Consider the following 26,576-nt stretch of genomic DNA (forward strand, 5'->3'; position numbering starts at 1 on the left):
CAAAGTCTGTGGTCAGATTGGTGGGAATCACTGCGACATGCGCTGGTACATAATGCAGAAGTTGGAAAGACAAGAAAAAGCCTGATGAATATTTGCCAGCAGGGGTTATTTACGCTTTTAAAAATGATTTTCATTGCAGATGAGGTGCCTAAATCAACACACTGAACAGATGATAAATAAACCTGAAGAAAACAACAACAAAGCTAATTGAATTGAGCCTGCTTATACACACCAGTTTGCACACACGCAGCCTTTGGCAAACAGTGTTCAGTCGATGTCCCCCTGTTGTGAAGCATGCATTCAACACAAAGCCAATCACAAAGGCAGAACCGACTTGGGAGATTTAAAGAGGGAACTAATCAATGCTAAAGCCTAATAGAATGTTAATTATTTATTAATGCGATCCCCGCATTAGTAAAGTTGTCTCTACATAATCTTTCGAAGTTACTCCGGGGTGGGCGCAGAAGAGTTTGTGCCCAAATCTAAATTGAAAATTAAGTCCTAATTTACATGGATAGAAACTGTCACAACATTTCCTCCTCGCTAATATAATTACGCATTCACGCTCCACGGCGTACGGTGCTGAGTGAAGCAGAAAACCTTTAAAATTCATGAGTGATTCTGCATTCTGGACCTGCTGATTAGAGGCACTTTCTGAGGTGTCCATTCCCAAGAGGAAGCACTCAGAGAATTAGGCCAGAATTACAAGGTCATGGTGTTGATGTCCTCTGGGCCCCTGCGAAAAAAGACAAGGGAGTTTTTACTGTACAGCAAGAAATTAAAGTGTATGGAAACTCCTAGTAAATGCTGTCATTTGTGGCCGGCCTGTGACCATAAGTGGAACTTCTGTGCCAGTTTCGGCTTGAAATATGCAGCTAGAACTGGTGAAATATAGGGAAGTGTGTATTTTTGACTTAGAGTAATTAGTTAAAGCTGTTACTGTACGCGCTAATGAGGAAATTACAGTGCCTGTTAAATGCATCACATAACTCTTTTCTCTCAGGTCAGTGATGAGCATGTCAGGGTTTTGTAATTAGAATTGGATATTTCAGAGCTGGCATGTTCAAATTGGTTTTTTTTAGGAAATGTTGGCCTCTAGGCTACCCACATCAGCAGTCAGAAATAAGCCAACTATACAGCAGGAAGGAATTAAGACCACTTGAAAATTCTCTTGTTTTTAATAAATTTAGTATTGAGTAAAACATTTTCCCCCTCAATTACAACAAATGAAAGCATGTTTTTTTTTTGTTTTTTTTTGGACCAATTGGCATTTCTAAGGGGAACAAATATCTGTTCAAATTACAACAAATATTATCAGATTTTTGCAGAATGAAACTATTAACATTTTCCTCAAGCCCATAATAAATTCAGTGAAACCAGATAAACTGAATTCTGGTTTACCTAAGTTTCTTTTAATTAAATAGATATTTTCGAATGAAGGAATGAATGAATGAATGAATGAATGAATGAATGAATGAATCCACATAAAATGAATTTGGGTATACGTATCTTAATGTATTCCATTTATAGCTATAGATATTTTGGATTCAATTAAGGAATTGATTTATTTATTTTTATTTAGTGTTTGAGTAAAACAATTTTCCTCTTAATAACAACAAATGAAAACGTACTAACCTATAACAAAACACCAAACCTATAATAAGTCCAGTGAAGACCAACAGAATTCGGGTATATCTTAATTTTTCTAATAATATAAATATTTTGGTTCAAATAAATATTTAAATAAATTAATAAATTGTGTTTGAGTAAACACAACAAATAAATAACAACAAATGAAAACATGTTTTTTTTCTAACAGACAGACAGACAGACAGACAGACAGACAGACAGACAGACAGACAGACAGACAGACAGACAGACAGACAGACAGACAGACAGACTGATTGATTGTTTGATTGATTGATTGATTGATTGATTGATTGATTGATTGATTGATTGATTGATTGATTGATTGATTGAATCCAGTTGACAGTGAACCCAGATAAACAGAATTCGGGTATATCTAAATTTCTTCCAAGATATAGATTTTGGTTAAAATAAATAAATGTATTAATTAAATTATTTATTTATTTAGGACTATTTATTTAATGTATTAGTATGTTTTCCCCTAAATAAAAATAAATGAAAACCTGTTTCTGCGGAATTGTTTTTAGAAATTACAGTTTATTTATTATCAGACCTTTACAGGAGGAAACAAATATTAACTTTTTTCTCAAACCCTTAATACATCGACATAAACAGAATTCAGGTTTATCTTAATTGCTTCTATTTATAGCTATAGATATTGAGGAATGAATGAATGAATGAATGAATGAATGAATGAATGAATGAATGAATGAATGAATGAATGAATGAATGAATGAATGAATGAATGAATGAACGAATGAACGAACGAACGAACGAACGAATGAATGAATACCAACAAAATAAAACGTTTGTTTTCAGAATTCAGACCAATTGGCATGTCTGAGGGGGGAAATAAATCTGTTTCTCTAAATGACAAATATTATCAGACCTTCACAGAATGAAAGAAAAATAAATCCAGTGAATCCAGATAAACAGAATTCTGATATATCTTAATTCCATTCACTTATAGCTATAGATATTTATGTAATTTTTTTTGATAGATTGATTGAACATTATTAAATTAATATAAAAAACATTTTAATATATACCAGTAATATTTACCTGAGACGTGCAAAGGGAAAATAATCCGGAATAAGAGGAAACAAAAAGGATGTACACATGCTTTCATTCACCAATTTACATAAAATCAATTTATATGCTAATTACCAGTGTTGTATAGGCCTATGTGTTAAGAGCATGGATCTAATCATGTCATCAAACCTAATGAAAGGAACATAATGAGAAAAGAGCGCTTTTAAGATTAAAGCGGGGAAAGGTTTGCAAAGGAGCATAAACACTAAAATATAATACGCAAATGAGCTTGAGTTTGAATCCAGCGCGCCCCCTGGTGACCTACTTCCGCGCGTGCACAAGCGCGAGCACAAACCGTCTCGCGCAGCTCCATTTCCGTCCAATCAAGTTGCAGCGCGAGCGTGAGTCAGGTTTGTATTTGTCGCTCCGGTCAAATCAATCGCTTCAGATAATTCTAGCGTTTAGTTGATAGTAATGACCTTTACCGGCAGGTTTTACAAGTGTTACCGGGCCGAAATACCCGTTAAATAAAGGCATTGTTGAAAGGAAAGCTGTTTGAGCATGGGTAACGTTAAGGGATTATTAGAGTGGAGAGATGGAGGCTACATGTACGCGAGGCCCCGATGAGATATTTTACAACATTTTACAAACACATGAGCCTTATTTGTAAAATAAGACAGCTGTATTTAAGTTAAAGCATCTAACATGTCCACAAATGAGCCGTTTCCCTGTTGTTAAATGTGGGTAATTAGCTAGCTTGAGCTGGCGTCATGCTAACCCGCTAGCTTGACTATCATAACAAAGGCAGCAAGAGATGCAAACAGATAATTATGTAACCACGTATTAATGGCATATTCTACATGTTTATTTCATATTTGTTTCTAATATTTATTTTATCCTATATATTTGTAAATATGGTTCGTAAACAGTGTAAATATTTAACGTTACTTAAATTTATTTATCAATATTTACTATGCTATATTTAGCCATCTATATGTTCAATATTACCGTTCATGTTGTTAATATTATGAATATTGTTAATATTATAGCTGGATAGAAGTATAAATTCTTGAATTAATGTATAAATATTGTCTATCCCATATTTAAGCTGCCATATGTTTGTTGTTATGATTTGTATTGGTGATTGTTTTTTATTTGTTCAAATCACATTGTAAAAAAAATAAATAAATAAAGGGTTATTAGCATGCATTTCTTACAGATAAAGAAAACAAGCTGTAGATTGGAATATATATTCAAATAAAACTCCTCTCTGTGCTTTCAGATGGACGGAGACAGCAGCACCACGGATACCACTCAGTTAGGAATAACTGGAGAGTATATGGCCGGAGGGACATATGTCTTAGCCCAGGAAGGTAAAGGAACGAAGGCATTCCAACATCTAAACAAACCAAAAACAGGGCAGAATGATGTGACCATAAAGAGACAAAATTATTCACATAGTTGCGGTGTTGCTCACTTCAAAACAATTAAGCACATTTAGCCAAGCATACAACATTGTTTTGCATTAGAGCTGCACATTACATGTCATTTCAGCATTGATAATGTAACGTGTGCATCCACAATAGTCACATCGTAGCGATAAATGCAATGTTGTGTGGACTTGCAGTGTAATTTTTACATTTGCAAATACAAAATCATAATACATGCACTATTTATTTAACTTTTATCTTAGCTTTGTTGCATTTATCTATGCTTGTAGTTTATTACATGTCATGCATGATTCACTCTCCCACAGAATCTGCCCAATCAAAATCAATACATTCGGTAACACAATCAATTCTCACTATAACTAGTTGCTTATTAGCATGCATGTTATTGAGATATTGGCTGCTTATTAGTACTTTTAAAGCATATGTTCTGTATGATCTTGTTCTACATCCCTAATCCTACCCCAATACCTAATGTACCCTAATAACTATTAATAAGGAGCAAATTAGAAGTTTACTGAAGCAAAGTATAAATGGTTTGCTAAGAGCGAAAACTGAACCTCAATATAAAGTGTGACCAAAAATTCTTTCCAAGTATATCGCAATGTACATCACAGAAAAACAAAGATGTCAGAATTTTCCAATATCATGCAGCCCTATTTTGCATGTTTGCTTTCATCAAAAACTGTAAACTCTAAGTGAAGCATGGCTAAATGTGTAATTTTCTTCAATGTACTGTACCAAACAAGCTAAAAGAGAAGAACTAGACCCCTTAGAAAGTATTTTTTATTATTGTAAGATAAGAAGCTGCATTTTGTTGATTAAACAACAGTTTATCTGGAGAGACTTTAATTGAAATATTTTTAAATGTGAATCCTTCTAAAATTGAAGAATTTTTATTAAAAGGAAACCTTAAAAACTGTTTTAGAGTTTTATCTTGTATATTATCATCATTATTATTATTATTTATGCATTTTACTTTGTATGTTATTTATTGCTGTTGATGGCTTTTAATTGTTCGAATATTTTTATAATTATAGAAATGTAGTATTTATAAAATGTGGTAAACTTGATCTGTTTTTTTTTTGTTTGTTGCCATGACATGGCTATAGAAGCTGAAATGGCAATAAAATTAAAACTCTCTCTCTCTCTTTGCATTTTGTTGAATATTTTGTATTTGTTTTATCTGCAGATGATGGGGATGAAAGTTTTAATGACCATGATGATGGAAATGGCAGCAAAGACTTCTTCAGAGAGCAAGACATTTACCTTCCTATCGCTAATGTCGCCCGCATCATGAAGAATGCCGTCCCACAAACTGGAAAGGTATTTGCTCTTTTTTTATGTGTGTGTGTTTCATGATTACTCCTACAGCCTTGGAAAGCCTGTAAATGTTATATTATAAATTAAATTGCACTGAGAGCTGTTTCTGTGTTTAGTATTTCAAAAACAAAATTCAGTTATTCAATTAAAGAACTTGTCTGCTTTCACTTCTCGTTTCAATCGCAGATCGCGAAGGATGCGAAAGAGTGTGTGCAGGAGTGTGTGAGCGAGTTCATCAGCTTCATCACATCCGAGGCCAGCGAGAGATGCCACCAGGAGAAACGCAAGACCATAAACGGAGAGGATATCCTGTTCGCCATGTCCACTCTGGGTTTCGACATGTATGTGGAGCCGCTTAAACTCTACCTTCAGAAGTTTAGAGAGGTATTACTCCTTCTCTTACATACAGACCAGTTCAAAGTGTCCCATCTATGCTATTATTCCTGATTTTATTTTTTTGGAGGTCACCTATAATACGTCATCCATCTAAGGTCAAAACACACTAACTCTATAGCCTCATGGAAGGCAAGGCAAGTTTATTCATATAGCAATGGTAATTCAAAGTGCTTTACATAAACAAGAATATAAGGAACAAGTATAAAAATAAAAACATTAAAGAATAAAAATGATTAAAAACATTAAAATGTTAAAACACCGAAAAGAAAAGAAAGACAATAGTGCGATCTGTCGGCACAGCTTTACAGATGTGTTTTAAGTCTTGATTCAAAGGCTTAAAACCGTTTGCCAACATGTAGCGCTATTGCATTTTGAGCATCATAAGTTTCCAGAGTCTCAGATTGCAGACCTTTCCTGAATTCATCTCCAGTCTTTTGCTCCAACTTCACTTCCTGTCTAGAAACTCTCCTATCATAATAAAGGCAAAGGAACTGCAAAGAAAATCTTACAGCAACAATATTTTTTTTTAAGTAGTCATAGTATCACCTGTTTTCTCAGTGTAAACAGTTAAGCATAAGGTTACTCTAAGCATTTTTTCGAGAGCCTACTCTGCTCTGATTGGTCAGATGGCACAGCATTTTGTGATTGGCCAATGGCTTACAATGCGTCTCTGCAACTAAACTCATTAAGATGGGAACTTAAACTGTTTCGGTTAGTTTGGAATTGGTTCTGTCATTTGGTGAATAATACTTTAATTTTATCTGCACTTAAATCTATGCTATCTATATTACACATTACATGCAAAATAATAATAATAATAATAATGTTCAAAAAGCTCAATTATTTGTCAGATGGCACAGCTTTTGTGATTTGAATGGCTTACATTACGTCACAGCAACTGAACACACATTAAGATTTAAATTGCTTACAAACTGTTTCAGGTTGTTTGCAATCGACTCTTTCATTTGGTAAATCTATATTATCAATATTACACGTGCAGAATAATAATAACAACATTAAAAAGCTTAATAGGGGTACTTTAAACATTTAAAATACATTACTCCATATCATAAGCCAAACAATTAATGTTCCACCTGTAATAAGAATTATCAAGAACATTTCTTTGAGACGTTTCGCCTCCACTTATGAAACAATATTGCAGTATTTATTACCTCCGTATGTCATTGTATTTTTAGAGCGCATGATTTTAGAAATGAAGTAACATTCTCTTGTTTCCAAGGCAATGAAGGGCGAGAAAGGCATCACTCCGGTTGCTGTTGGCGAAGGCCTTGGAGAAGATCTTACAGATGAGACTTTCAGTAAGTGCGAACTCTTTCATGAATATCAGGTTGTTTTGCCCACGAGTTCGAGTCAATAGATTGTTGAGTATCTACCGAAACCCGATCCAACACTTGTATTACACATTAAAAAAGAGAACAGAGAGTGAAGAAACAGATCCAGGATTATTTCATTCACCTTGTTTTAAAATTCAACAACTCTGTTAACAAACAGAGCACTTCTTTATGGTAACTTGAACAATCAAGTAATAAATAGCATCAATTCTTCACTTTTGGACTTTAGTGCAACAGTAAATATTAAAAAACAATCTAATACAAAAACACCTCAACGTAAAATACCCGGCAGGCAATCCCAAGTTTACATATCTCATAGTTTGCTTTGGCAAAGTTGTCATTAACTTTATAGTACCTCCAGACCGCAGACATACTCGCTCTTTCCTCTTCAAGCTGCTTCCGTGTTGTACTTATCCTGGCATTTAACCAATAGCATCTCTGCAACAAAGTGAAGTCATGCCGCACATGTTGCTGTTTCTGTTTGAAGTCAAGAAAGAGGTCTAACTCTGGACCACCACAATAACTATAGATGTGTTGAAAATGAATGAGAATATATATTCGAGTCCTGACCGGGAGGTAACGTCCAATTCCGATCTTAAACCGCGTGCCTGATTTCCGATCACGTGATCAGATCTGGACATCCCTACTTTTTAGCAATTATTTTTTACCAAAAATATAATGTGATTGATGCATAAAGCGCTGTTTGCATTGTGATTTTTAATAATTGCACTTTATAGGGTGTTCTGTTATGAATTAAGTGTTTGATGCTTTTTAACTTGCAGCCGGTCAGTTGCCTGCGGGACTGATCACTGCGGATGGCCAGCAACAGAATGTGATGGTGTACACCACTTCATACCAGCAGGTTAATATCAAAGCCTCATATTTAATTGTGGATTTCTGGAAAAGTATCAGACAGAGTGAAACATTTACTCATTTTTTTTTTTTTTTCTTTTTTAGATCCCTGGTGTTCAGCAGATACAATTCTCATGACCGGAGCACAGGCCTGACTGTATCTAGTGACCTGTCCAGCGTCCAGACAGACTTTATCTCTTGCCTTGCAAAGTTTTCAGGTCAGTGCTGGAAGACCAACAAGATGCCTGGTTACCAGAGCAGGAACAAAAAAGTGCCTGTTGCCAGGAAGATGATTTGATCTTAAGTGATGTCTTGTACTTCATTCAGTATTACATTTAGGCCAGTTTGTTTCGCTTGGTCTGCTTTGTACAGGCTACACCAAATTATGTTGTTGTTTTTTTTTTTTGTGTGTGTATGGGGGGGCGGGGGGATTCCTTGTATTTAATAGTTTTTAAAGTTCGGGATGGGGGAGTGGGAACACACAAAAAGGCCATATTGACGTTTTACAGTCCCAAAATTAAGGTAGTTCTCATTTGATCTTAATTAACTTCACCATCTGATATTGTTATGCTGATTCTTTAAATAAAATTGTGATGTCTTTGACGATTGTGTCTTTTAAAAGCATGAATAATCAGACAAAATGAATTGCAGCAGGTTGGTTACAACAGTGAGTTTTATTGTAGTACCTCTTTTAGCCTACACAAAAGACCATTTTGAGAAAGTGTAGTAAAAAATGTAACTGAAATGTTGTGTAACAGCTAAAAGAAGGTCTGTAAACATAAGTGGTGAATTAAATAGGATGCATACAGTACATGGCTTTACAAAGAAGATACTGATATCTGAGTATGTATAGAAATGTTTTAGAGAGCACAATCTGTGGCATTAATACTCTTGTAGATAATTGGCATGCTAATGGAACATAATACAGAATCATCTTTAATGCATTAGGAATTATGGAAACGGGGTATTAAAAAGCCCCCAGTAGACAGATCATCTTAATTGCATAGAGTAAATAATGAAGTAGACATATTACTATGTATAATTGATGAACGCATTAAATATTTAACCCGGCTTGCTGAATGTATATTTTTATAGAAAAATTGTTGTCCTAAATATTTTCCTGAATTATCTTTAACTTGTTCTTGCTGTAATTATTACCTACAGTGATAAGGCACAGGAAAGTTAAGCTATTAAAGTCAGTTAAGAGTAAGAACTCTTCTAAATTAGGTGAAAAACAACAGCGAAACAGAACTGCGTGGAGTTCTTTTTGTATAAACTACTGAAAATTACGCTCTTCCTAAAAATAAACAAGGCTATTTTAAGCAGTGTACAACATTGTTTTTCAAGATTACTTTCCCTCTAAGGCGTGATCCAATTTTTGTAACTACAACGCAATAAAAATATATATTTATGAACCAAATATATAAAAAAAGTCTTTAAGTAAAATGTGCATTTTACAGTGATGATGACCCATTGGACTGGCACTCAATCAGCTTCACTCAAAAGCTAATGCTTGCAGTATAAACAATACCACGACATTGTAAAAAAAACAAGTAAGGAAAAACATGATGGACTGAATCTATTTCCAGTCATCTAAGTGGTTAAATTAAAATGTCAAAAAGTCTTTATGGAATAAAAGCAGAGAGTCCTGGAGGTTTGGCATGAGGGGTGAGTTCATCTGCAGGTGGTGTCAGGCTCTGCTGCTGAACTACTGGAGTCTGTCGGCATCACTGACGGCTTCAGTTTACTCGCATCTGCAGGATGACACATTCAGATGTTAGGACTCACTATTAATATTACATTTCAGTGTATGTTAAGCAGACGCACAAAGTACAGCTATCAGTTCTGTTGCAATTTTCTGTGATACTTGGAAACACCGAAAGGAGGATTTTACTTTTCTGCGAAGTTAAAAATCTTGAAAGAAATCCACAATTATGTTTCACCATTAATTAAGCATAACACCTCGCTAGCTATGTTTTCATTCAAAGGTGCTTATTTAACTTGTGTGCAAACATTTAATATAACATAAAACATTTACAAGTGAAGCACTTGATTATGTGACTTTTTGATGTGCACGCAGTCACTTATTCTGTAAAAGTGTTTCCATTATCATCATCCATTATTATGTTAGCTTTAAATGCATCTCGACTGGGCAGTTTTTTATTGCAGATTCTTTAAATTGATTCACATCTTGGAATTTCCATTCAGCATTTATTTTACTTCAATATCCTAAAATAGAATTTCAACAAAGCTAATAAACAGCACTGTTTTAATAACATTAATAAAAAAAGAAATGATTCTTGAGCACAGAGTATCTGCGGGGTCTTAAAAGTCTCAAATTTCAAAAGCTACATTTTAATGCTTAGGAAGTCTTAAATGTCCTGAAATATTGTGTTGTAGGTCTTAAATCTTTTTTTTAACAGGTCTTAATTTTCCTTTGTTCATGTATAGCTACTATGGTTGCACGGTTAACCGGTACTCTGGTGGTATCACGATTTTGTATGGCTCCAAAATACCGGCGGTGCCACTGCAGTTTGTAAGCAGTAGTATCGCCACTAATGGTTTATCTACAACAGATAATGTTGCATGTGGAAAAGTCACTAAAATGCTCACACGCTTGTGCAACAATAGATGTTTTATTAGTCTGTGGAGCACTTTAAGGTTGCAAAACTGTAGAATTCACGCCTTTTTTATGGTAGCCTATTGCACGTTTTCTAACGATTCAGTTCGAACGCACATCTTCGATTTATTTCTGTTCCTGTTAATATGATTTAGGAGCCACAACAACTAAGACAATCTCTTTTAAAAGGACGACTCGCAAAGTGAAATTTTGAATTAGTTTGCATAGTTACCTGATAAGACTAAAAAAATTGTATGAAAAATCCAAAATAGCAACAGGAAACATTGAAACTGTTTTTGGCCACTTCATAAAGCTGATATTTGTTGGAGAAAAAAAGTGCTCTTTTGTAACAAATTGTACTCTGTATAATTTGTATCTTTATTTTAATGTATTTTTGTTGGTCAGTTATCTACAAAATAAACAAAAAGAAGGAATATATTTTAGGTGAAGTGAGGTGCAAATGATACTTTTTGCCCTTGAGGGTATTATGAAATTTTAGTATTATAACATTTATGACAATTTTCTTTATAATTTGAGTTATGAATTACAGTATCGCAATAGTACTTGGTATCGCTGGTATAGTATCATAAGATTAATTAATGGTATCGCAACATCCCCAATAGCTACTCAATCTGGCCATTAATACCCACACCATCACCAACAATCCGTCTCAATAAAACTTTTTATTTAAAAAAGCCTTTAATTACTTTCCTTACAGTAACATTTCATTTATTTAATGCTGAGCATACTGACCTGACCTATATTTTATTATTATTAATATTATAGACTGAAGTAATCAATAGCTATGTTTTGTTCTGTTCTTGGTAAGGGTTATATAGTTTGTGAATGAATATATTTGAAAGTTAATAACAAATATTCAAACTAAATTATTATTGTTATTGTATTATTAAATGTATTCAATTTTAGTCATTTTATATAGGGTAAGTGAAAATCCTTTCAAACTGGGATATTCAATAAACATCCTTAACATTTAGCCCTGTGTAATCTAAAATTTCATTGATGGTGGTCTTAAAAATGTCTTAAATTGAACTTAAACCCTGAGAGCACTAAAGCATCATTTCAGAATTATTATTGAAGGATTAATCCTCAAGGGCTAAACGTTCAGTTTGGACTCACACAGGATCCTTGGTTAGCTAATAACCATCAACAGAAGCATAAGGTAAGTTGACTTAAGTATTTATTGATTATTCAAATTCTGATTGCTTTATATGTAGATTATAGGTTAAAATGTAGAAATCGATTTACTCTCTCTAGTTTTAATTAGTTATATATACACAATCACCAGCCACTTTTAGGTACACCTGTGTAGCTGCTCGTTATCATGAGCAACCAATCAGATCAAACAAGAGGAGTTCAAACTGAGCATTAGAATGGATGAAAGGTAATTATGGCCATTTTGAAAGCCAGCTATCAAGGTGTACCTAATATCATGGAGGTGAGTGTGCATGGCTGTTTGGTGATTCAACAGGAAATGCATAAACATCAAAGACATGGCGATTGATGAAGCTTTAGAAACTCCTGCGCACCTTGCAGCCAGCGTATTTGAGTAGCCGGACCGTAGCCCTGGTCGTTCTTGGCAGCGATTCTGAAGACGATGGCAGGCCGTGCAGAGCAGTCGATGTGTGCATTGCTCAGCTGGGCTTCGGTGACTGTGCATGAAGTCTTGGTCCCCCGGTAGATTCGGATGAAGGCCAGTTCACCTGGACGCTCCACCAGGCTGTTCCCTCGACTCTTCCTCACAGCCAAATACATTGAATACTCCATGATCTTCCCGGACACTGAGGTCGGAGGCTCCCAGGAGATGTGCACAGAGTCAGTACCCTGAAATCATGCATAGCACAAAAGTGAAAATTTAACCTGTGCAAAATATTTATATCTGCTTGTTAAGTGTGACGTCAAGCGAAGCGGCTTCCTGGTCCAAGCGATATATTAAACTGTATGGGGAGACTCATAAAATTGTAATAATAAACGTTTACAAAGCTCTGTAATACTTTAGACAGTCACGATTGCTATATATATATACCTCCATGCCTAATATTCAATGGCTAGAAAGTGATTCTTTTTTTATAAATTGTTCAAATTTAGGTATTTGTGAGATTGTTGTGTGCACTGATTTTATATAAAATTACTTTAATGTTTGATATAAATATTGATCATAATTTTTTTTTTAATTCAAATGAGTGGTGGCTTGGACCCGGATAAAGTATTACATGTGTCACCAACACGTCACCACTTAACAAGCGGATAGCATAAAAGATTCAGAAAATAAGCTCTGAGAATGAAAATTCATGTTTGTTTTTTAATGCACATACAGGAATTTATTTGGTAAATGTGTTTGTATCATAGTTTATGTGCATGTATTATCAGATAAAATTGTATCTAACTCAATAGGCTATATGCACACGGGACTTTAAATGTTCAGCCAGCCAGCCTCAACACTTCTGGTAAACTGTCATTACATTATAAAATCACCACGTTCAAGGTCTGATTTCTTTAAAAATCAGTGATCTTCACTGTCTGATAGATATACAATATGATGTGGGTCTAAGACTGGACAAGAAGCACTGCATTAGATTCCACTTTCCCCCACCATCTCTTTAAAATATGAGTTTTTTAGACCCCAGTATGGAGTTTCTATGCTAGCCTGCTGGTACTCACAATGCTAGTGGATACATGCTCTTTCATCTCGTTTTACGCTTTGAATGCAACTAAATGAATGCTTCAATCTATTTAACAATGTATTTTCATGACAATACAATATCGATTCTGTAAAAGGAACCTTAAGAAATTGAAAATTGTCGCATTAAGCGTTCACTGGAAGTTGGCTGAAAAACACTTGCTGTGCATATACTACACTGAGCTTTTATGTGGATTTTTAGAATTGATGCACATCTTGGCATTTCCATCAGCATTTTTGTGACCCTGGACCACAAAACCAGTCTTAAATTGCACAGGTATATTTTTGGCAGTGGCCATAAATAAATGTAATGAGTCAAAATGTTTGATAAAAAAAAACAACATTAAATTATTAAGTAAAGATCATGTTCCATGAAGATATTTAGTACATTTCCTACAGTAAATATATCAAAACTTAATTTTAAACACGGACAATGCTCATTTATCTACAGTAAAAACTAAATAAGCCACAGTTAGCCACAAGGGTTCATTTTCATGTTTTCCCCTGCCAGATTTTAAAAAGGCAACCTTAAACCAAAAATACATTATTACACATGCTGTATCAATAAAATTGCATACAGCAAAAATATAACAAATTAAACATGATACAAACTTGATTCACTTTTAGCCATTTCTATAACAGTATGCATTGCTAAGAAGTTAATTTGGACAACATTAAAGGCATTTTTCCCAGTGTTTGTAATAGTTTTTATTCCTCAAATTCCATACATTCAGTCGTTTCTCAGCCAAATATTAGCCTATCCTAACAAACCACACAGTAGGGCTGCATGCTATTGAAAAAAATCTAACATGCTATATTTTGTTTATTTGTTTGTAATGCGATAGACTTTGATATACTTTATTTTAAGGTTCAGTTCTCGCTCTTGGCAAACCATTTAGACTTTTGCTTCAGTAAACTCCTAATGTGCTCCATATTAATAGTTATTAAGGTACTTTAGGTATTGGGTATTTAGGAGTAGGATTAGGAATGTAGAATAAGATCATGCAGAATATGTAGTTTATCAGCACTACTAAGCAGCCAATATCTCAACAACATGCATGCTAATAAGCAACTAGTTAATAGTGAAACTTTTTCCCTGTTATAGATTTTAATTGATTCTGATTCTGTAGGGGAAAGAATCTTACATAACATGTAATAAACAAACTGAGATAGAAGTGTAGATAAGTGAATTAAACTGCATGCATAATGGCTTTATGTAAAAGTTAAACAGCAAAGTCAACTTAACATTGCAAATCATTACGACGTGACTATTGCGGATGAAGGCATTACGATATCGGTTCTGAAACGATTTATTGTGCAGCCCTACCACATAGCATATTTTTCAGCTTTCAGATGATGTAAAGATCTCTTACGACAAGTTTTGTGGTCCAGGGTCACAAATGTGCATTAAAACATATCTTAATGTCCTTAAATGCAAGGTGTTTGCATCACGACTGAGGAGAAAATGATCATACCTTAGTGATTTTGACAGCAGATGGTGCGCCAGGGAATCCAGGCTGGCAGGTTTTGAACTCACTGATGGGACTGAAGTCTCCTAGACCACAGCTGTTCAGTCCGGCCACCCTGAACCTATATGTGATTCCTGAGTCCAACTCCTGCTTCTCACAACCTGTAAAACTATGAGGACCCGGCAACTTCCACTGCCGTGCAGAAAAAAAAAAGGGTGAAGTAAAACTGCTAGAATGCATTTCACAAATGTGCGGTCTCTGTAGACAAACCTCTGTGTCAGATGATGTGTATTGTGCAGACAGCACTGATGCCATGTCGCCGTTCTCAGAAGGCAGAAAGTAGTGTGTAACCTCACAGAACAGTGTCTTAAACACACCCACGTCAAACCAATCCTTTGTGGTCTCAGGCTGTGAGGGAACACAGGAAATGTATTAGTACTGTATTAGCTGCTTTAAATGTGTTAAGACCACTTTTAACATCCTACCTGCTTGGATGGCTCCGGAGAAATATCTCGCTCTGAGAATAGGAATATAAACAGTGAGACAGGAAAACCACAGTAGGAAATCGCCCGACATGCAGATTTAGTAGATTGCCAGGCTTACTTGCTTTATTTATTGCCACATCAGCAACTTATAGCTATTTTAGAGCAAGACCAATATACTTAAAACATTACAGGATAAGAACAACTTCATATATCAATAAGTGATGATACACAAATATATAAATAAAATGTATATTAACAATAAAATATGATTTTTCGATTCAATAATTGATAGATAACTTAATTCTTCCAGGTGATACAATAAAGAGTGTATAAAAGCGCTTGTCACCTGTTGGTTGGATGTCTGCCCCATCCTTTCCTTTTTCTTTCTGACTCAAAGGGCTTTCCTGAAAAGAATAATTTCCTCTTTGATGATAATGTCATAGATGCATAGTCTGAACATTGCTGCTGCACAAAGGACAGTCCAATCTACTGGAAAAGACACTAATCGAGACCAACTCCAAATAAACATGTGTGACTTAAACAAATGCGGCTGAGTTGTTATTGTAATGGCAAAGATCTCCAAGGAGGATGCAGCACATAAATAAGACTTGTATTTAAAACTACTTGGGTTAAATATCTGAGGTAACATTGTTCACATTATTAAACAGTTTAGCAGTAATAATTCAGCAACATATTAAATGGTAATCGTGTCCCGGCTGATAGTTATAGTGATGGATGGATGAAAACTATAAATGGATGAAAAATAAAGATGGATGGAAAGAACTAAATGGATAGATAGATAGACTGACGGATGGATGCACTGATTGATAGATAAATGTATAGATAGATGAATGGATAGAAAGATTGATGGATGGATGGATGGATGGATGGATGGATAGATAGATCTGACCTGTGATGAATAGTCTTTCTCTCTTTTAATTTTGACATCTGCACTTTTGGCGTCTGGAAAGATGACAGGAAAAATAAAACCAACAAAATTTAAATAACACAATTTTTTACATTTATTTCCATTGCAAAACAATATATAATAATAATTATATATATATATATATATATATATATATATATATATATATATATATATATATATATATATATGATTTCTTACACTATTTCCAATGTCAAAATGAAAACACTTGCTAAACATTCTTTCATTTCAGCCAATTAGCATTTTGAGAATGTAAAATGTGGGTGACATATTATACGCTTATATTTTATTATTTATAATACACAAATGTACATTATAATATAAAATACAAACTTTATATACAAGTAAAAACAACACAAATACTTTATACAAAAACTAATCTGTGCAAGTTTTACATGAAGTAATACAGTAAACATAAATAACATGTCATAATTCAAAGTGTGAAAGGAGATGATTCCCATCCTCCGAGGCCTTTTTTAATACTGTTGCCCTCTGGAACAAGGTTCAGAAACATTACATGCTCTTCTAATAGATAGAAATTCACCTTTGTTCCTAAAATGTTACATTTTAGCAAGTTTTACTTTCCTTATTGCTGTTTTTTTGTAGTATTATTATATTTATATAAGTTATTATGAAGCATGCTGGATTGTGTTTTTTTAATATTGTTTGTAAGTGATCTGTCTATGTGTTTGTTCTATCATGATGCTACTGATTTAATTGCCCCTGGTGGGATAAATAAAGTTGTTCAACTTAAACTTAAAAGTTAAGGTGTAACAATAGTTTTAATAATATATGTAATAATAATATTAATATTAATGTAATAGTATTTTCAACTAATAGATTATGTAGTAGACAAATCGAATAAATTTGCAATCATAATTCAGAATATCTCATCATGCATTTAAGCACATTAAATAATAATATGTTGAAGTGGTTAAGCAGCATTACGGTTTTGTTATTGAATTAAATGTTTAATAGTTTTTTTAATTAGTAGATTATTTAACCTTTAGTCTACAAACAGACTGAATTTGCTATCACAATACACAACATCCCATCATATCAAGTGTGTAATTAGTAATACCTTTCTGCACAGATTCCCTTCTGTCTCCTGGCTCTGGTGGGGGAGTCGGTGCCGTCTGTGGTTCAGCTGAAGTGGAATGATGAGATGTGATTGGCTGTAACTGAAGCAGGTAACACTCAGCTGCAAGCAAGGGCCGCCAGGCGACGTGCAGCATGCTGATGGTGGACTTCACAAGAAAAACTGCTCCAGGGGTGGCGGGCCGCTCAGTTTCCAAGTACCACAGATCTTTGCAGCACACCTGATAGTTGTTGTACTTTTTGTATCCGTCTCGGCCACTCCAGATACATAATCGAGAGCCGACTGTTACCGCACAATGCCCGGCGCGTGCTCTTGGCCAGTCTGCATTGTTTTCATCCTGTTCAACCAATCCCTGCTGGTGCTCTTCAGGTGTCAGGTTATGCCATGTTAGCGTGTCTACAGTAAGCAAGCCATAGCAAGAGAAAAATAGTGTTTGTTATTGAAGCTTGATTATGTAGTTGCATTAACAACACAGTGTTCTTTGTAATACCGAAGTTTAGCATGGAAAGAGAGTTGGTGCAGATCCACTTGACTCCATCAGCAGCGAGTGCCTCTTCTTCCTCTCCAATGGGAACCCAGCCTCCGAACACATATAACCTATGATGAAGAACCAAGAATTGGGAGGTAAAGTTAAAAGAGAAATTGGCAAGATGCACATAAATTAATTGAATTATTAAATATGGAAACATAGTTTTGAGCATTGTACATTTAAACTTTCACTATACACTTTTGCTCTGAAGTATGACAAATGCTGTGTGTTTGTATTAAGATCAGGATTAATAAGATAACTTGATATACATACACATCATATGCACATGCAATTTATTAAACATAACACTTCTGTTATTGTGATTTCTGTTTTCCCAGTCGTGAGTTAAAGTCTTGAAATTCAGATTTATTGCAAAATTGTTGTGCTCTTGCATCTATGATAATCTAGATACACATTTGCAAAAAATGCAAATGGAAAAATGCAAGTCTGTGGGGGAAAATATGTAATTGTGAAATATGTAAAACTTTGCAAGGAATTGCTAAATAAATATATACAACTAAACCTGTAGAATGTCAATTAGAAAAAAAGTCGCAAGAAGAACAAAAAAAAAGACTAAATAGGTCTACTTAATCTATATCAAGCTTATAATATCACAATATGAATTATATACTGTTTAGAAACACATTTAAATCCCATTTAATGACATTTAAACCTATTGGGTAACATATATAGTCATTGCACAGCCCTATTTCAAACTCAACATCAGGTGTGTGTGTGTTTGTGTTAGTGTGTGTGTATATATATATATATATATATATATATATATATATATATATATATATATATATATATATATATATATATATATATATATATATACATATATACACACACACATTATTATAATTATTGTATATTACATATACACAATTATTAAACATTTATTATAACATTTAATTTAAAACTATATATATATATATATATATATATATATATATATATATATATATATATATATATATATATATATATATATTTATATATATATATATATATATATATATATATATATTAGTGATGTCAATCAATAAAAAAAAACAACAGGGCATCAACAAAATGTTGAACGAAAGTGAAACTGCAGTTAAAGTCGAAAGATTAAAAATGAAACACCCGAAACTACAAACAGTAGTCCAGAAAACGCTGGATAGCCTGGTGATGCGACATTAATTGTTTTAAACTTTCCTTCTAAAAGCGCTTCCTTGGTCTTATCCATATTTCTTTGCACACTGAACACACGTCGACCACACAGGAAATTAAGAAAACTGCAACAGCGTTAATGTTTTTAACGTGTTAAATATTTCAAATTAATCGCATGCGTTAATTTTGACAGCACTAATAATAATAATATATATTCACCTTTATTTCTATAGCTTTTTTTACAATATAGATTGTGTCAAAGCAGCTTCACATAGAAGATTATAGTACATTTCAGAGTTTAAGTTCAGTTTAGCTCAGTTCAGTGTGGCTTAATATTTAATACTGAGAGTTAAACACTGAAGAGGAAATCAGATTAAAAAAAGATATATATTTTTAAAACACTTCTGTACAGCCTAAAGTGGCATTTAAAGGCTTAACTAGGTTATCTAGGCAGGTTGGGGTAATTAGGCAGTAGACTATCGAAAAATATATAGCTTAAAGGGGCTGATAATATTGACCTTAAAATGTTTTTTTAGAAAAACAAAAACTGCTTTTATAAGACTTTCTCCAGAAGGAAAAATATCAGACACACTGTGTAAATTTCCTTGCTCTATTAAACATCCTTTGTGAATCATTTAAATAAGAAAAAAATAAAAAGGGGGCTAATAATTCTGACTTCAATTGTGTGTATATATATTTATTTTTTGAGACATTACTTGTTTCCAATGACATTGGAGGTGTGCAAACTCCTGGGTAGTGGCAATTGACCTCTGGTTGGAGGCAATGACCATGTCATAGTCTCTGAAATAAATAAAACATAAGTGTGGAGTAAGTTAATTAATATGTAATAAACAGACTATATATGGGTTTGATATTCTGAAATGCCTCACCAATGTCTAACTGCCACAAATCATTCAGTCTGTCCCCACACATGCCCCCAAAGATGTAAAGCCTCGGTGAACTGCCACCCTTTCCACAGTACACCACAGAACTATGGGACTCCCTTGCTGATGGGCCTCCACCTTTAGTTTCAGGAACGTTCCAGCCTTTAACACCGGATTGGGCCTGCAGCTCCAGCTCATAAAAGTCGTCCAGATACCTGCATAATGCCACAAAAGTACAACATCCATGTAAGTATGCATATGTTGCTGAGTTTGACATAGGGCTGTGCAATATGACAATATATGGACTAAATAAAAAGTCTATCATTTCATATTATGCTCTCTCTTTAATTTTTCACCAATTCAAGTATTCATTTTACAGAAATGATACTATATCAGGATATTTATTATTATTAGGATACGAGACAACTTACATCATGATGTGAGATATTTGTCATATCGCCCAGTCCTAGTTTGACATTATGTTTTGCATACACAACTGCTCACCGTGGTATATTTCCATTCGGGTCCTCACTGTCATTGGCCATTCCTCCAAAAAGGTAACACTTATTAGCATGAAGAGTGAAGCTGTGGCCAATTCGTGGGCATGGAAGCGATCCGTTCTTTGGTGGACGGGGCTTTAGTTTCTTCCACAGCCATCGACTGGCCTAAAAGAAGCGATATAAATTTAGGACCCTCCTATTTAACAACCATAAACTCTTAATGCTTTAATTTTGGTATCAAATAAATGTTATTTCATCACCTGCAGTTCATAGAGACTGTTAGTGTACTGGCCAAACTCAACCATCCCTCCAAACACCAATATCCGTGTGCCTTCACAAACAAAGCCATGAGCGGCACAGCCAGGTGGGATATCTCCTCTCACTGCAGGCAGGAACCACTGCTTGGTCACTGAAAAATTTTAATATTTGCATTAATAAGCTGCATAATGTATTGCTTATGTGATATCAATACTGTTATATTAATATAAAAAACAATGTTAAGGCATGTCTAACTATTTTAATGCAAAATAATAAACATTTCCAGCTATTTGATGATATAGTACCAAAGACTGAAAGGGATTCATTCATTCCAGTGAACTACATATAATCTCAAGTTACGCCTCCACATGCGAATATGCATATCTTATGTTGTTTTATAAACAATGCATGCACTCTGTTGTGTAGTACGAATGCAGTTGTTGTCTATCTAGTGCCCTACCTGAGTTATAAACATGCAGATCGGTCGCAATTCCCTCGTTTCCACCACCAAACACAACCAGCAGCTCTCTTATGGCCACGGCCCGGTGCCCGTGCCTCGCCCTCGGAACAGGTCCAGCGTAGGACCGAACCCTTTTCCATAGGGGACCCTTTTTAATCATAATGGGCTATGGGTTTAATTACATATAGGTTTGTTTATGCACAATTGCATTGCATTAAAAGAGTACAGCATGCAAACAGTTCGAATCACTTCCCCGTGCCTAAAAAAATCGACTGTGATTGGCCTGACGCATGTCATGTGATCAGAACGCGGTGCACTTTCGACCAATCAGAGACGTGTTCTTCTTAAGCCCCTCCCCTTTCGTCCAGCCAGTAAATAAGCCCCGGGGGCCAGTAAAATGCTAGTTGTTAAAATTTAATTATTTACTTTTTTACAATTAATAATTTGCGACGGAGTATGTAAAAAATACAGTTTAATGCATTACAGTAATTCTGTAGAAAATGAAAGAAAAAGGTTCGAGCCCCCCCAGGATGCAGCAAGTTGGTGCATATGGGGGCCCTTGGAAATGTGTTGAAAACAACAACTATAAAGTGTTAAAAAGCATAAACATTATACATATTTTTATGTAATAAAAATGTAATTAAACAGTAATACAAAAATATGATTATATGCTTTGAATAAACCATACAAAGATTAAAGTAAATGCAAAACAGATAAAGCTAAATAGATGACCACAATTTATGATTAACAAATAAATCAAGAATAAATTAGTATTCCATAGCATTAGTATTAGAATTAGTATTCTTACTATTATAATATAATAGTAACTTAAGGAAACTAAAACTTTGTCAAATAATATTAGACCTATTTTTCTTAGAACCAGTTGGGTCTTTATACACACCTTTTAGGGTTCCTCAACATTGGAGGTTCATAGCATCTTAAAAGAATGAATAATTAATGATTATAATAATGATTATAATAAATGCTTATTATTATTATTATTATGCTGTTATAGACACAGAACAAAAATATTTTTAATAATCCAGCACCTTATATGATACTTCAGCATGAATATTCCATATGTTCTTTCTACATTTGTGTACTGTTATTTTTATTTTTTATTTAAACATGACACCCACCAAACTGTAATTAAATGTAAGTTTCAAATTGCATAATATTTAAAATATATGTCTATTTCAGGCATATTTAAAAAAATAATTAAATGATTAAAATGAAACATTTAAAATCATCACATCATTATTTAGCATGATCATATGTTTTGTACATGTTTTTAATATGCTTTTTGTCACAGTTGTAATATCTCAGCCGACACCTAGAGGTCAGCAAAATGCTGTAAGGATTTATGAATTTCAGAAGCATGGCGAATTAGGAATGATTTTGCAGACATACCATAAACGCTAGACGTTATGGATCATTATTAATTTAGACACAGCCAGATTCGCTCAGAAAACAATATATTCTTCAATGAAACCTAAATACCCTTTTTTGCCCGAGGAAAATCTGGCTGTGACATTCAGAGGTATATTGTCTGAGTGAAAGTATTAAGTTGTTTTATGTGTAAGTTTGTTTGTTTTTCAACGAGGGAAAATATTTCCTCTGAGATATGTTATACAGGAAGACATTTCACACTTTTAAAGCAGTGTTTTACATTTAAATGACATTTACTTGGTGTATCTATGTATTTAAAAAAATGCTAGTTTCCAAGTTTGTAGCATATATTTTATTTACTGTTACTTGTTATTCAAACGCGCTCATGCTGATTACACCACTGATGACCCGGAAGTTTAGCTCGTTAAAACGCTAGCTTACGTTGCTAATTAAGTAGCGAAAGTAATTTACGAAAATGAACAACGATTTTACAAGAAATAAAGTTTAAAAACGTGTTTACTTAATGGTCTAGTTATGGTACTCCTAACCAATGGTTTTTGTTATATTAATGACCTTATAGTAGCCGTATTTGGAGTAAAACATTGGTTATACAAATGGAAACCAGTAGGCTTTGACAATATCTATGGTTACTACCCATTTACTATATTTATAGCCTACTAAAATAATGTTTAATTTTTGTTTTAGTGTAGGGTTTGTGAGTGTAAAAACAAATAACAGTGGTGTGAGAAAGTTGTAATCTTTACAACACAATCTTTACATTTTTAGAAATTATTTTTAATCTTATTTATTTTATATTATTAATCAAACATTTCTACATTTTTTATCAAACATTGTTCATATTTCTCACCAAAAAGTGAGCAATATGATCACACAAACGTATGAGTACATTTCTGAGTGTATACTTTGCAATGTGAAAAAGAAATCGACATTTACATGCGGTCAATAGATTGAATTTACAGAAATAGTGATATGTCGTCTTGTAGATTGTTATTAGGATATGGCACTTATATTATGATGTGAGATATTTGTCATATCGGCCAGCCCTAGTTTGACATGATGTTTGCATTTAAAATACTTAAATAAAATATACTAAAATCATGTTTAATTTTTGTAAAGTGTGTGCTACATGAGTGTAGAACAGGGGTCACCAATCTTGGTCCTGGAGGGCCGATATCCCTGCAGGTTTTAGCTCCAACTTGCTTCAACACACCTGCCTGGATGTTTCAAGTATACCTAGTAAGACCTTGAGCTTGTTCAGGTGTGTTTGATTAGGGTTGGAGCTAAAATCTGCAGGACACCAACCCTCCAGGAACAAGTTTGGTGACCTCTGGTGTAGAAGCATGAATAACAGCGTAGTGAGAAAGTTGTAATCTTGATAATACAATGTTTATATTTTATGTTATTATTAATCTTATTTATTTTATATTTCTACATTATCAATCAAAAAATGCCCTAAAGTTCTAAGTAAAGTGAGAAATTTGATCACTCGCATCACACATTTTATATAGATTGAATTTACAGAAATGGTACTATATAGTCACGTATTTCATTGTCAGGATATCACTATACGGGATTTTTATCATATCAGCCCAGCCCTAGTTTGACATGATATTTGCATCTTAAAAATACTAAAATAAAATAAGATAAAATGGGCTACTAAAATCGTGTTTAATTTTTGTAAGCGTGTAGGCTACATTCAGAGTTAAGCCAAGCACACATCTAGGCTACCGTAGGCTAAGTTGGAAGTGACTCTGTGATAAATTATGGTTTGGCTTTCGTGATTGGAAAACTGCTTCATGCTGTGTTTGTATGAAAAATGAAATTGAAAACGAACAATGGATTGCTGTTGTAATTAGCCATCTGACAGCTATTCCCCAACGTGATGACAGCTTACACTTCCTGCACTGATTTCAGAGCGAGAAACGGCATGTCTCATAACAACCTCTCTGTCAGTTTTTTTCATAGTAATTCCTTATTGTTTTGAAGGATATGTAGGAAATGCACCATTTTTTAATTCCTTGTATTTTTTAATTGATTTTGTCTGTGACGTTGTCTGTGGCTTTTAGTTTCTGTGAAGCACATTGGTCAATTTGGATTGTTTTTAATTGGGCTATATAAATAAACTTTCATTGCCATTGTCATTATGAAGAAAGTATGTAAACTTTGTGAGTAATATAAAAATCTTATGCTTTTTTCTATGTGTGCTACAGACAACGTGCAGCAGATGAGGAATGGAGGATCATACCCAGATATACTTCCGGATAAACACAGAGATTGGGAGTCTCTGGAAAAGGAAACAAGGCAATTCTTGTTTAATAGTATTAGAAAGATGATGTCACATGCAGTGGGTTGCTGGGAAGAAAATAAAGCGAGGGATACCGGAAGAAATTTTGCTTAGACAAGCAGTATTTGGGCCACTAGAAAGTTTGTTATCACGTTATTAATGTAATTGTTATAGTAGCAGCAGTGTGAGGGAAAGTTACTTTTAAAGGTAATGTAACACAATCTTCCACTTACTTAATTAAAAAGTAATGCATTGTTAGTTTTGCGTAACAAACAAAAAATATACATTAGAATTTTTCAAACTTCCAAGGTAGCTAGGGAGTTATTTGAAACGTTTAAAAATGCATTAAAGTCATTAATACGTATTTTAATTGTTATATTTTTATTCTTAATATAACATGACAGTGAGACGATCGCTGCATTGAAACACCTATGTTTTAATAAAGAATACTAGACACAGCTATACTTCTTCAAGTGCAGTGTATCACTGAGGTGGACTAGAAGGCCCACTAGCCTTACAACTACTAGTGCATACACTACATATTCCTCCTCACCACTCTGTGTGATTGTACTTCAGTCACAATGGTCTTACACTGACTCTTTGTTAACATATGGCATATCAACATACAATTATACACCTTCACAGTATTACAAATTTGTCAAAACTAAGAGTCTAGAATCCCTAAATCTGTACTAGAACCTTTTAATGATTCAATGTAGTACAGATATGAAGTGTACAGTGTACTAAGACCAACGGAAAAAGAAGAGTTGCTAAAAACGAGAGTATAGTTCCTATCAATCGGCTTAAAAAATAGCAACTTTTAAGTTTCTGTCGGTACAATGTAACAACAGAAGAGTGATGAAATATAACCAAACCTTTTGGTTATTTTTAAGCGAAATGCTAATGGTCTAATCCGATTCAATGATTTATGCTAAGCTATGCTAAAGGTGTTATTGTCAGACCCAGAGATCGGCTGAATGGATTCAAAAATGCTTCAACTCAACTGTTAAACTTTAGGGGAGTTATAAAATAAGCATCTTTAAAATAATTGTTCCTTGAAATGTTTCTTGAATATTTTTTTAAATTATATTTTAGGGGTTTTCACCTTTATTGATAGGACAGTGACGATTGACAGTCGGGAAAGTGTGGGCAGCAAAGATAGCGGAAGTATCAGCAAAGGACCTCGAGCCGGGAATCGAACTCGGGACACTGCACATGTGTTGACGCACTAAATACTAGGATATTGGCGTGACTAAATGTTTCTTTAATACTGAATTCATTTAACAAACGGATGGGAATCCATCAGTCAGTAAATGTTAAAACAAAGTAAAAAATTAGAAAGTAATGTGTTACTAGTTACTTGGAAAAAGTAATCTCATTACATAGCTTGGGATACTTGTAATACATCGTTTCAACACTGGCAGGCACTGCATTTGAACATACAGGGGTGCTGCTTGCTGGGTTGGGCCCTTTGAGAGAACTTTTTGAAGAGCGGGGAAGGCAGGAGGGATGTGTTTCGTGGACAAAGTGAAGAAAGGGTGTCACAAAAAAAATATATGGCCCCCTATTAGTAACTCCTGGGGCCCATAAAGTGCGTAGGGCGCGCTTGGTAACATATATATATATATATATATATATATATATATATATATATATATATATATATATATATATATATATATATATATATATATATTTAAATGAACAATTGGATGGCCATATT

The 26,576-nt window shown here is 34.1% G+C and overlaps 2 protein-coding genes and 1 long non-coding RNA gene across 18 annotated transcripts in view; 2 read left to right on the top strand and 1 right to left on the bottom strand.

Annotated features, from left to right (window-relative positions):
- Positions 1 to 8,653, top strand: part of nfyba (nuclear transcription factor Y, beta a) — an 80,232-nt gene extending 71,579 nt beyond the window's left edge. For 8 of the 12 annotated variants that reach the window (XM_073946003.1, XM_073946004.1, XM_073946007.1 and 5 more), the window contains 6 exons: positions 3,962 to 4,052; positions 5,320 to 5,453; positions 5,637 to 5,834; positions 7,087 to 7,165; positions 7,981 to 8,060; positions 8,156 to 8,653. In XM_073946003.1, the coding sequence (XP_073802104.1) occupies positions 3,962 to 4,052; positions 5,320 to 5,453; positions 5,637 to 5,834; positions 7,087 to 7,165; positions 7,981 to 8,060; positions 8,156 to 8,188 (615 nt within the window). In that variant the 3' untranslated portion in view covers positions 8,189 to 8,653. Of the gene's footprint in view, positions 1 to 3,030; positions 3,420 to 3,961; positions 4,053 to 5,319; positions 5,454 to 5,636; positions 5,835 to 7,086; positions 7,166 to 7,980; positions 8,061 to 8,155 lie in introns of those variants that run through there. The other 4 variants (XM_005168523.6, XM_073946012.1, XM_073946013.1 and 1 more) reach the window with 4 other exon arrangements.
- A 52-nt stretch (positions 8,654 to 8,705) lies between these two features.
- hcfc2 (host cell factor C2) lies at positions 8,706 to 21,439 on the bottom strand. Its single transcript, NM_001327839.1, has 14 exons — positions 21,160 to 21,439; positions 20,702 to 20,850; positions 20,446 to 20,606; positions 19,948 to 20,156; positions 19,774 to 19,858; positions 17,861 to 17,967; positions 17,353 to 17,766; positions 16,233 to 16,285; positions 15,669 to 15,726; positions 15,323 to 15,354; positions 15,108 to 15,245; positions 14,844 to 15,029; positions 12,218 to 12,512; positions 8,706 to 9,804 (listed from the first exon to the last, which is right to left on the bottom strand). Exons 1-14 carry the CDS (start codon positions 21,317 to 21,319, stop codon positions 9,725 to 9,727), a joined length of 2,127 nt encoding a protein of 708 aa, NP_001314768.1. The 5' UTR covers positions 21,320 to 21,439; the 3' UTR covers positions 8,706 to 9,724.
- Positions 21,440 to 22,531: 1,092 nt separating this feature from the next.
- LOC141381590 (uncharacterized) overlaps positions 22,532 to 26,576 on the top strand; it is a 74,240-nt gene continuing 70,195 nt past the window's right edge. For 4 of the 5 annotated variants that reach the window (XR_012401887.1, XR_012401888.1, XR_012401889.1 and 1 more), the window contains exons 1-2: positions 22,532 to 22,699; positions 24,780 to 24,870. This is a non-coding gene — a long non-coding RNA (uncharacterized lncRNA). Of the gene's footprint in view, positions 22,719 to 24,779; positions 24,871 to 26,576 lie in introns of all 5 variants that reach the window. The other variant, XR_012401891.1, reaches the window with a different exon arrangement.

The sequence above is a fragment of the Danio rerio genome, chromosome 4 (genome assembly GCF_049306965.1).
Source record: "Danio rerio strain Tuebingen ecotype United States chromosome 4, GRCz12tu, whole genome shotgun sequence".
NCBI classification, from domain to species: Eukaryota; Metazoa; Chordata; class Actinopteri; order Cypriniformes; family Danionidae; genus Danio; species Danio rerio.